The sequence below is a fragment of the Myotis davidii genome, unplaced genomic scaffold (genome assembly GCF_000327345.1).
Source record: "Myotis davidii unplaced genomic scaffold, ASM32734v1 scaffold378, whole genome shotgun sequence".
Classification (NCBI taxonomy): Eukaryota; Metazoa; Chordata; class Mammalia; order Chiroptera; family Vespertilionidae; genus Myotis; species Myotis davidii.
In genome coordinates, this window is record NW_006290631.1 from 621,260 (window position 1) to 633,465 (window position 12,206).

Here is a 12,206-nt window from a genome sequence, read left to right on the forward strand (position 1 = left end):
AAGAGTACAGGTGAAGACATTCAAAATATATTTTTAACATCTCTTTGATGTGGTATGAGCTACAAATCAGAATGAACGGATTACGGCTATTTGGTGGCAGGGTGCCAGTGGGCATTAACAATGTAGTCGACACATCTACCCACACAGAAGTGTAGATTCATGGGAAAAATAAGTCTGGCAAAGCAGTGGGGGACAATAAAACACAGGAAAAAAACCCCATAAATTTGAGAACATTATATTTTGTCTGAAAAGAGGGGTTCCCTGAAGCACGGACAATATTTATTTGTGGGCGCTTCTATTCTGGTAGCACAGGAGGGCTTTGTCCAGATTCTGGCCATTCATACATATCTGGCAGCATGGAGTCATATTCACTTCGCCATATTCTTTCTCTAACATACTTGGCCTTGTCCTCAGGTTCTGGGTACCGGAAAGCCATTTTATTAGCATACAGGTATTCTGTAACCTGAAAAGTAAATAAGATTATATAACAGAAATGATCAGCGAGGAATCTTATTTAGAAAAAAATTTAAATATCTAGTAAAATAATGAGACATGCCACATTGAGGTGAAGAAAACAACAGAATTATATTGAAAGACTTAAACCCAAAAAACCTTGAGTGGAGAGAGAGACTGAATGGGGATTTGTCAACACTGAAAGACTTAATTTTACCTATTTAATTTATAAATACGACATAGTTGTATACATAGTTGCAGGGTTTTCTTTAAACTCAAAGAACTGATATAAAAATCCATCCAAAAGGATAAACAGTTGAGAACAGACAACACTGAAAAACCATAATGACAGAAAATATATAGTATCAAATAATATACTTTATACATATTATAATAATTAAAATAGTGCATAATGATAGATAAATATGGTTAGGAACAGATTCCTAGTAACAGATTAAAAAATTTTATACTAATAAAAGCAGTAGTCTCGATCAACTGGTGGTGAAACAACTGGTTACCTACTCAAAGAAAAAGTTTCTGTCTCACAACATACACTAAAATAAACCTGTGTGATTAAAAAGTTTTATGTTATTAGAAAACACAGGTAGATATTTATATAATTTTTGAGTGGGAGAAGGCATTAACACTCACAAAAGATGAGAAACAACCTATAAATTAATAGATAAGTTCATGAAAAAGCTTTTGAAAAATGGTACATAAAACAATTCTAAGTTTAGAATAATGACAATGGGACAACACCTGCACCACAACAAACAGAAGGATCACTATCCTATACAAAAAAGAGCTAATATGCTAATTAAACGAACAGCAGAATGACCATCCAGAAGACCTTCTGGATGGAGCTGGGGCTGCGAGAGCCGGCTGGGGCAGCTGGGACTGTGAGGGCTGAGCCCCTTGCCTGAATTTCATGCATCCGACCTCTAGTCCTTAATAAAGAGCTCTCATAAGTCAGTAACAGAAAGTGGAAAGAGCTGGCTGGCATGGCTCAGTGGTGAGTGTAGACCTAAGAAGCAGGAGGTCATGATTTGATTCCCGGTCAGGGCAGGTGCCCGGGTTTGGGGCTTGATCCTCAGTGCGGGGCATGCAGGAGGCAGCCGATCAATGATTCTCTGTTATCATTGATATTTCTATCTCTCTCTCTCTCCTCCTTCCTTCCTCTCTGAAATCAATAAAAATGTATTTTAAAAAAAGGTAGAAAGACATATAACATACAAACAAGCACAGGCCATGAATAGGCAGTTCACAAAAAAGTATGATTGCTCAATAAACACAAAATATTCTTCAATCTAATAATAAAGTAAGTGCTTTAAATAAAAATAATTTTCATCTATTAAATATATAAGATTTAAAAATAATAATTCTAAGTATGGGCAAAGGTGTGGGAAAACAAATACACTCATATCTAATAGGTACTATGTAAATCAGTACTTTTTTCTGAAGAAATATTTGGCAATATGAATCAGTAGCCTTAGTGTGTTAACACTGTTCGTCCTTATGATTAGGAACTTATCTTAAGGAAAAACAATCACAAATGCACATAAAGACTTATCTGAGGATGTTCACTACAATATTATTTCTACCAAAATGAAAAACACTTAAATGTCCAAAGAGAAATGGTTAAACTAATTATGACATAACAAAAAGAGAATTATTATTGATTAACAAGGGAAAAGACTTATAATACACTAAGTGGGAAAAGGTGCAGTGACAATCCAATTGTAAAAATAGGTACTGGTGACTGGGCACGTGTGTGCTTAAGAAGACTAGAAGGCAACAAACTCAAAATAACAATGTGGGTTATATTCTGGTAGAATATGGGTGAACTAAAATTTCTTCTTTGCACTATATGTTTCAAACTTTTCTTTAATAAACTTGTGTTACTTACATAAGAAAGTTCTATTAAAATTTATATGAAGAGGTATAAACTATTACTTACTTTAATAGCAATGTTAATGGAAACTTCCTGAATATTGGAAAAAGGGGGATAAAGTCTCCCTTGAGCTAGCTCTTTATCCGTCAACTGACTTGTCAGTGCCTAAAGAGAAAAAGAGAACTTTATGTTTGTTTGTTTAAATAACACAGAATAATAAAGACCTACTGAAACATAGAAAGGGTTGAGGAGCAGAAATACAGATAATATAATTCTCCTATTTCTAGCAGGAATACACTTAAACTACTGCAGAAATTAAAACTGTTCACTACTAAACAATTAAGAAATAACCAGATCTAAAGACTTATTAATATATTCTACTTAACATACACAGTTTGGTATAATTACAACAGCTACTATGAAAATAGACATTAATATTTGTATTACTGTGAGTTCTTCAAAACTCATACTGCCAAGTTTGGAGTTGCAAATATTCCAAATAAATCTGTAATTGTCATTAAAAACTCACAAGGAGTTATATTTTATCTATGCTGTCAGAATTTGTTACTTTCAGAAACATATAATACAGGTATAGATGTGTTATAAATACAAAAGGATTCATAGCTTACCATCACACATTTGAAAAATCATGCTAAAAAATAATTTTATGCAAAAGTAGATGGGCAAATCACAAGAGCAATGGGTGAGTAACTTCCTTCACATTCATAAGGCAGATTTAACCCCTTCTCTTTTCCTTTCTGCTTTTAATCTTTATAACTCATCCTTTATAAAATAACTATACAATATTGAAAATAATTACCTTTGCAGCTTCTAGGAAAACATGGTCACTAATATGCCGGGTGTGACAGAGAATAACAGCTAAAGCCACTCCTAGAATACAGTTTAAACAGTTTATTAGTAAGGTCACTTTTCAAATTGTGAAAGGAGCCAAATAAATTCCCAGATTTAAAGCAAGTGAATGGCAAGCCATCCCCACTCCTAATACCCTCTCCAAAAAAACCCCAAGCAGCCAAGAAAATAAACACAAAAATCTGAGAGTTAAAATCCAATGATCTTTATTAACCACTATAATTCTTATTTACTAGAAAAAATATTTTAGAAAATATCAAATAGCTCCCCAATATTGTTTTTACATTTATCAAAATTACAAATGCATACAATTTATCGACATTTGTTACAGAAAACACTATTCCCACACACCTCCAACCCTCTGTTTCTTGCTATACAGAGGCAACTACTTGCAATTCTTTTAGCTGATTGTTTCAATATTCATTTCTCACTCTTACACAGCTTGCTTAGAGTTCTGACTTCTGAGTTTTAAATATCACTGCTTCTCTCCTGTGGGAAATTAGTTAGCTTTCTGTCACATTTCCAGCCTTTTTTCTTCTTCCCATCATTTTGATTGAGTGAACATTCAGTGTTTATTATGACTTCATAAATGCTATTCACAGCTGACTATCCACTATAACACTGTATCATGATTTTTCCTCTTCTGTATAACTTTGTTTTCCCTAAAGTTACTATCCTATTTTTTTCTTGACTTTAGTGGTTTTTTGGAATTTGAAGTATAATATTTCAGCTACCTCATGTAGTCTCTCATTTCATCCTCTAGAATAAATGTGATCTGGCTGCAATCCACTTCAGATATGGAGTTGTCATGCTGGAAAATCCCTCTATCATCGGGATTCCCTTTGCTTCTAAGTTGAGTTTATTTCCTAAATCCCACTTCTTCCTAGTTTTTTGTTACTACCTCTTCCTGTTAGCATATATTCTCCTGTAGTTTTCTGAAAAACAGTATATTGGGAGGTATATTTTTTGAAATCTTACATCGAATTCTTACATTCCTCAACTATCTTTTTCTTTTTCTTCTTTTCCTACTTTCCATTTTGATAGTTTGAGTTTAGAATTCTAGTTCAGAAATAAGCTTCCAGCATTATTGGTGATGATCCAGTGCCAATGTGATCCCAGGTACTTTTTCAGTGATTATCTTTTTACTTCCTCTCTGGAGGGATGTAGGCTATGTTCGTGTGTGTGGCTAATGTTCTGTAATTTCATGATCTGCCCTGAGGTGCATCATTTTCACTGAGGTGTTTGGCACACAGTGGGCAGGCCTTTCCTATTTGGAAACTTGAGTCTTTCCGTTTGGGGAAATGTTCATAAAGCTTTTGATAATGCCCTTCCGCCCGTGTTCCTGTGCTCTCTTCCTGAAATTTCTATTTCCTGCTATTGTACCTCGTGGACTATTCCTCTAATCCTCTCCTCTATTTCTATCTCTGTTCTTTGCTCTATTTCTAGGTGACTTCCTCAACTTTTTCATCTAATCCTTCTGCTACTAAAATTTTCATTTTTAAAACTTTATTTTTGTTTTATAATTTTAAAAAATAAGTCTTGTTTCAGAGATGCAATCATTTGTCTCCATGATGATATTGATAGTTTTTAATTTTCCTTCTTCCCACATAGGACTAGTAATCTTTTAAAATATATATATTTTTTATTAACTTCATAGAGAGAGGAAGGGAGAGGGAGGGAGAGATAGAAACATCAATGATGAGAATCACTGACTGGTTGCCTCCTGCATGCCCTGACTGGGGATGGAGCCCACAACCCGGGCATGTGCCCTAACCGGGAATTGAACCATGACCAATGGGTTCATAGGTCGATGCTCAATCACTGAGCCACGCCAGCTGGGCAGTAATCTTTGACCATTTCTCATATGCAAGGGTTCGGAACTAAAAAATGATTGGTAGTTATGAACACAAGGATGGGGCTTGCCTACTCTGTCACTATTGAGTGATCTGGCTTTTAATCTCCCACTTTCTGGCACCTCTGTCCTCAACTATGTCTGTTGTCTCAAAGTCTAGAAATTTTGTTTTGAACTATTCAAAGACTATCCCAATAGAGTGGGGAGGACGAGAAGATCAGAGGGTTAATAGCTTCCTTATTTTAATCCAGCCTCTGGAAAACATAGAAAATTTTAAAGAAGAGTAACTGGTCCATCTACATATAATGCAGTTATTTAAATGTCTGGGGCAAAAATGACTGTCTCCTTAAATGGGTGGGACAAAAGTAGGTTTACAGTTGCTTATATGGAAAATAATAAAATAATTTAAAAACTACAAGAATAAACTATGTTTCGCATACTCACAACTGTAATTGTTGAATTATTTATCTGTTGAATTATAACTGTAAACCTACTTTTGCCCACCCCTGTATGAATAAATACATTTTCAGAGGAAATACAGCAAGTTGGATCTGCTGAATTTCTTGAGTTACCCTGTGCATGCATACCAAAATCCTGTAAATTCCATCGTTCATTTTAATCTTAAACTCTAAAGAATTTCATTAATGATTACTCTGAAACACACATAATGGTGACATTTACCTGGGAAAATATATGCATTGTTGCCTTGGCCTGGCGTGAACACTCGCCCATCACTTAGTTTCACCGGCTCGAATGGACTGCCACTGGCAAACAAACACCTTCCCTGCGAAGAAATGAAATGGCCTTGATTCTGTTACTTGATATGCCTTAGAAAATCAAGGTAACCTCAAACAAGATTAAATCCTATAGTAAAGCAGACCAACATATTATTTGCAAACAGGAATAATTTACTATATAACATAATTCTGTCACTTAATTTTTATTGGAATAAAGTTTGTTTTATGCATACATTCTAACGTTGAAAAATGTTATGCCATAATGCCCCCTAGTGAGGCAGTTTAGAAAAGAGGCATCGATACAACTACACTATCAATCCCAGAAAAAAATGGCATGTTGCCTTGTTAAAAAAAAAGTCTCCAAATTTGTCGTAGTCATCCAGTCTAGTACTATGCTCTATAATAGCACATAACAAATGTTACTGGTACATTCTGTATTTCTAAGAGAAGTCAATGCCTGTGAAATTGAAAAGTATCTGGACATTAATTTATAAAATGAAGTCCTTTATATATAAAATCCCTCAACAAATACCACCACCCCCACCTTTCCCTGGAAAAAAAATAAGACAAAGAGCAAGAAGAAAGCAATGTTCTCTAGCAGGATAACCTATCCTGCAATAATCAAGGCATAACATATATATGTCCTGTTTTAAACAGCTCCTTGGATTAAGTTAAAAAGTGATTTACAGAAAACTGAACTATGTCCACATGGTAGGATGGACAAACTGCCACGAGTATTTGAACATTCAAAAGAACTATGTCTAATAACCTAAAATCCAAATTGTAACAAGAGTGTAATATCGAAGTGTTATTCTTTGAAGTATAGCAGATCCTTGGCACTAGTGGTTTAAACACTCAAGAATTTGACCTGAAGGTCCATGAAGTACAGTAATGAATACTTTTACAAGATATACTTTCAATTTCAAAAATGATACAAGGTTTATGGTAAGTGTTGAAGCAAGTCAGCGACAGGCTTAGTGGTAGGCTCGGGTGACTAGCTTGGACCTACAACTACATACAACATTTTCTACAGATAGCTATTATCATTCTCAACCTATTTTAGACATAACTACGCGTAACAAAAGTTGTGTTTGAACATTAACATTAGTTCCTGGCTAATGCCATACATGTTACCATAATAATAATCTATACTAATAATAGAGGAATATGCAAATTGTCTGGGACACTGTCACAGTAACAGTAATGACCAACAGCAGGCTGCGTGGGGTGACCAGGCCGGCAGGGGGGTTAGTGAGGGACGACCAAACGACTGAACAGCAGGCTGCATGGGGCGACCAGGTTGGCAGGGGGGCAGTTGGGGGTGACCAGGCCAGCAGGGGGGCAGTTAGGGACAATCGGGCTGGCAAGCAGAGGCGGTTAGGGCTGATCAGGCTGGCAGGGAGGGCAGTTAGGGGTGATAAGGCAGGCAGTAGGTGAGCAGTTAGGAGCCAGCAGTCCCAGGGATCGGGCCTAAACCAGCAGTCGGACATCCCCCGAGGGGGTCCCGGATTGGAGAGGGTGCAGCCTGGGCTGAGGGGATCCTCCTCTTCTGTACTAATTTGGTGCACCGGGCCTCTAGTCTATATATACAAAAAACCTGTGGCCGTAATGCCCAAAGATCGGTCACCAGGAGGTGCATGGAGCACCTCTCGTTCCCGTGGCCCACAGGCTCTGATAGCAGCAAGGCGGGGGCCGTGCAGTGAAGAGGGTGTGGGGGATGGGCGCTGGGCAGGTGGGGGCAGGGAGTGCAGCATGGGTCCCCAGGTGGCGAGCAGAGGTGCTCCTGCTGTGGGGGACGGGGCGGGGGCGTCCCTGGCTGGCGGCAGAGGTAGGTGGTGCGTGGGGGAAGGGTGAAAGGTGGGAGAGGAATTGAGGCAGAAGGTAAAAGCTGTTACTAAGGAAAAGAGCCAAACAGTTCGGAGCAGCCAATGGCTCAGACACTCAACACTGGAGAGAGAGGAATGGGGACTAGCAAGGCACAAATGAGCTCGCGAGGCCCGTGGTGGCAGTGGCAGGGTCTGGGATCCCACTGGTGCGGCGGGTCTGGGGTCCTGCCAGCACGTGCAGCGGAGGGAGTCTGGGGTCCTGCCTGCGGCGGCACGGCAGAAGGAGTCTGGATCCCACGGTGCAGGGAGGTCTGGGTCCAGTGGCACGGGGGTCTGGGTCTTGCGCGATTTTGCGCGCTGGGCCTCTAGTGTGTATAATAATAAATATTATGGGGGCACCATTAATTTTAATAGCTCCATAAAGTGGATTATACAATATAGTTCTTTATGGGGAATGTGTTATATTCACATGATACCAGTAAATTTGGAGATTTAGAAAGATCTTGGGAATGTTCTCTAGAACGGTGAGATTCTACAGCAGTTCATCTTCTCCAAACCATCTGTTCTTTCCCCGTCACATTCTACCTATTGCTTAAGTGTGGCCAGATCTTAATGGTAACAGTATTGTCACATTCTGAGGCCCAAGCTGGCCTATTCTCTGTTCTACAAGAAACTGCTGCTTTCTCACTAAGCATCGAGGGTGTTAGAGTAACACTAAGACATCTCTCCACTGAAAACAAAGGAACTGAAAATTTAAGAGGTAACTGCAAATACATAAATATGTCATTATTTTATGTAACACCAAGAAATTATATAAAATTAAACTATAATGAAATGCTTTTTAAAAAATCATTTTAAAAAAAGAGATAGAAGTTTCAAAGTTATAAAAATTGTGAAAAATGTTTTATCTCATCTGGCTGGTGGGTGAGCATCGATCTATGAACCAGGAGGTTATAGTTCAATTCCCGGTCAGGGCAACATGGCCGGGTTGCAGGATCATGGGTACGTGCAGAAGACAGCTGATCAATGATTCTCTCTCATCAATGATGTTTTTCTCTCTCTCTCCCTCTCCCTTCCTCTCTGAAATCAATAAAAATATATTTTAAAAAAATGTAAAACAGCACAAATGGCATAAAGGTATTAAAAAATAGAATTATGAGGTAATTACTTTCTAGAATTGTTACAAGCAATAATTTAATACCAGTATTTGATGATCCACGGACGAATGTTGTAATCTCCAAAGTAACCATGAAAATTATGCAAGAATGTATAACAACAGGTTAATAGAGGGAATATAGGACATAACTAATTCATTAAATTATTATTAATACCTCTGTAAGTGTATATGCTTCTTCAGCTGTACACTCAGCCATTGCTGTAGGATTACTTAATGCAAAGATTATAGGCCTTTCGTTGATATCAGCCATGGTTTTGATTACACCAGGAGTGAAAAGTCGGCCAGCTCCTGCAACTCCTGAAATAAATAAGGGGAAAAACAGCCAACTTCATTACAAGTAAAATAAAGCAATTCTTTTTAAAAAAAAATAGTTTCATTGATTTGAGAGAGAGAAAGGGAGAGGGAGAGATAGAAACATGAGTGATGAGAGAGAATCACTGATTGGCTGCCTCCTGCATGCCCCACACTGGGGACGAGCCCACAACCCGGGCACATGGCCTGACGGGGAATTGAACAGTGACCTCCCGGTTCATAGGTCGATGCTCAACTGCTAAGCCACACTGGCTGGACTAAAAGCAATTCTTATAAACAGCATTTCTATAACAGGTTTAACATAACAAAAGCGTAGGTGAACTCTATTACAAAGATGGATTTTGCATTGCTGAAATAATGTTATATGAACACAATTTCAAATGTGAAAAGAAAAACAATAAAATGCTAAGTTTTCACTTAAAATATTTATTGTCCACCCCAGACATAGTAAATTGTGGGGGGTAAGGAGGAGAAGAGTATAAGATTATCTACATCACTATGTCTAATTAAAATTGCTACAACATGGATGAACCTTGAGGATATTATGCTAAGTGAAATAAACCAGTCACAAAAAGACATACTGTGTGATTTTACTTATATGAGTTCTAATCAATGAAGAAGCTAAAAAGATGTACTTTTCCTGATCATAGACACTTACTGTTTGTGACTATTTTGCTATTTGGCATTCAATAGGGCTTGTACATGAAACAGATACAATTAAAAGATAATGATAGATTAAAAATCTTATAGCTACATTGGAAAGAAAATAGCTCCCCCTTTAAAGACTGTTACATTTTCTGCTATGAACTTCATGCCATGTTGTCATAGTCTCATGTCAGCTATGCAATACCTGACTCAAAAGATACCAAACACTTTCAGCTTTGTTGCCAGTGAAAACCTTAGACTCTGCATAGGATTTTCCTGGTACAGTGTGTCAATGACCTTGGTCTTTTTAGGTTTTGAGCCCAACACTCATACCAACTTTAAAAATAAAGTGTGATAAATCCCACAGCCTCTACACTTAAAAATACAAGCAATATACATTAACTGAATTTTCATTGCACGCTGTAATAAAAAAGCTATTATGAAAAATATCATATATGCTGAAAGCTAGATAAAGTCTACCATTTCTTTTTTAGTAATCCTGATGTAAGTTATGATTGGCAAGATACAGTTAAGTAAGAGAATAATCTGCAACAACTTTACTTACCAATTATAGCTGAAGGCTTAAGTATCTTTACTGCATCTTCAAAAGTACCAGGTATGCTCTCTGGGGCTGAGTGAGCAAATGATTCCTGATGACTGTCTATTTTAGCTTCCCGCCCCTGAATTATTACATAAAAATACAGTATTTTGGTAAATGCTTATTGAGGATTAAGTGAAAAGACATCATTGAGTCACATATTGTTTCTACAATAGGAATGTATTTTCATTTATTTTTCTCTTCAATCCATATCTTCTAATTCTATCTTCATAGTGTCCATAAACCCCAATATAAAATATAAATCAAATCTCCTTACAACCAGAAACTGTAATCCCTCTCAAAAACTCATTTACTCTGTGAAGTTCTCCTAAATTCAATATGGTACAAGTCCTACAATCCCTTTTCTGGGCTAGATGCAGTTTGGAAATCAGAATTTTTCATATTTTAGAAATGTATTATGGCAATATATAAAATATTACAAATGCCTCCCAATGGGTACTGCACAACTGAACAAAATTTATGACCAGTGTGGTTTTGCAGGTTTGATTCCCAGTCAAGGGCACATACATGGGTTGCAGGTTCGATTCCCACCCCTGGTTGGGGCAGTGTGGGAGACAACCAATCCATGTGTCTCTCTCACATCGATGTTTCGCTCTCTGTCCCTCCTTCCCCGGCTCCCTTCCTTCTACTCCCTCTAAAAGTCAATGGAAAAAATACCCTCACTCCTTGGGTGAGGATTAAAAAAGAAAAGTCACACCAAGCACAAAAGGTGAAGACTACAAATGACCTCTCTGGTTTTGTTACCACAGAAGTTCAGGTCAGTCAGATGCGTTACTAACTGGATGCAGAACTTTTAGAATTACAGACTTGTTCCTGGACTCCCAAGACTTCTGAAACAAGAGGAACAGAGACTTCTGGCTCAAGTTGTCTGACTGAAGAAACGTGCTTCCTCCCCAAGTCCCCAGTCAAAACGCTTAGTAGTGTCAAATTCTTAGTAGTGTCACAAAGCCAGGAGAGGTACCAGTGACAGGAAAACAATGAAACTTTTCTCAATGATTTAAAATAGGCAAAACATGGATGAAAACTTAACCAGGCTGAGAAATCCATACCTTGACTTTGGCAAAAGAGAAGACATCCCCTGCAAATGTTTCCATCAGAGCTCCAGAATAACCCAGATAAAAACCAGCAGGGCTGGGAAAATCTGCACAGCACCGCTGGTTGGGAAGTGAACTAAAGGACTGAGATACAGCCTCACCAGGTGGAGGCTCTCAGAATAATGGCTTCATACGCTATGTTTGACTCCAAGAGAAATACAGCTCTCCACTACGATGGTTCAAAAGGGCAGTCTCAAAAAGGAGGGCAGCGTTAAGGACACCAGGAGAGACTGGAAGCCTAAAATCATTAGGTCAAGCTACTTAGACTAAAAGGAAAATACACTCAGAAGCTGCAGATGAACAGGGAGGGGCTTCTCACTGTGCTAACCAATACTATATGCATTCTAGAGCTGACTTATCTACATTAATAAAAGAGAAACATGGTAATTGGCATACGACCGCTACTCTTCCCATTGGCTAATCAGCGAGATATGCAAATTAACTGACAGACAAGATGGCAGCCGGCAGTCAAGCAGCTTAAACTGAACATGAGGCTTGCTTGCTTCAGTGATGGCGAACTCCAACGTTCCCTGCCTGCTGCTGCAGGCCTCTGAGCGGGCAGTTTGAAACATAGTAATATATAGAAGCTAAAAAGAACTCCAAAAACCTGCTTTCAGCGAAAGCCGAAAGCCGGGATCTCAGAGCTGGAGTCAGAGCTGGAGTTATACATTGTTTCGATTACCTACTTTCATTAGCGGAGGCCTAAGAGCTGGAGCGTCAGAGCTAAAGC

At 38.2% G+C, this 12,206-nt stretch overlaps 1 protein-coding gene across 1 annotated transcript in view; it reads right to left on the reverse strand.

Annotated features, from left to right (window-relative positions):
* Positions 1–219: 219 nt before the first annotated feature.
* Positions 220–12,206, reverse strand: part of ME2 (malic enzyme 2, NAD(+)-dependent, mitochondrial) — a 31,635-nt gene continuing 19,648 nt past the window's right edge. The window contains exons 10-15 of the mRNA XM_006763623.2: positions 10,329–10,443; positions 8,961–9,103; positions 5,748–5,850; positions 3,165–3,235; positions 2,411–2,509; positions 220–463 (exon numbers count right to left, since the gene is read on the reverse strand). Of these exons, the coding sequence (XP_006763686.1) occupies positions 296–463; positions 2,411–2,509; positions 3,165–3,235; positions 5,748–5,850; positions 8,961–9,103; positions 10,329–10,443 (699 nt within the window). The 3' untranslated portion in view covers positions 220–295. The remainder of the gene's footprint in view (positions 464–2,410; positions 2,510–3,164; positions 3,236–5,747; positions 5,851–8,960; positions 9,104–10,328; positions 10,444–12,206) is intronic.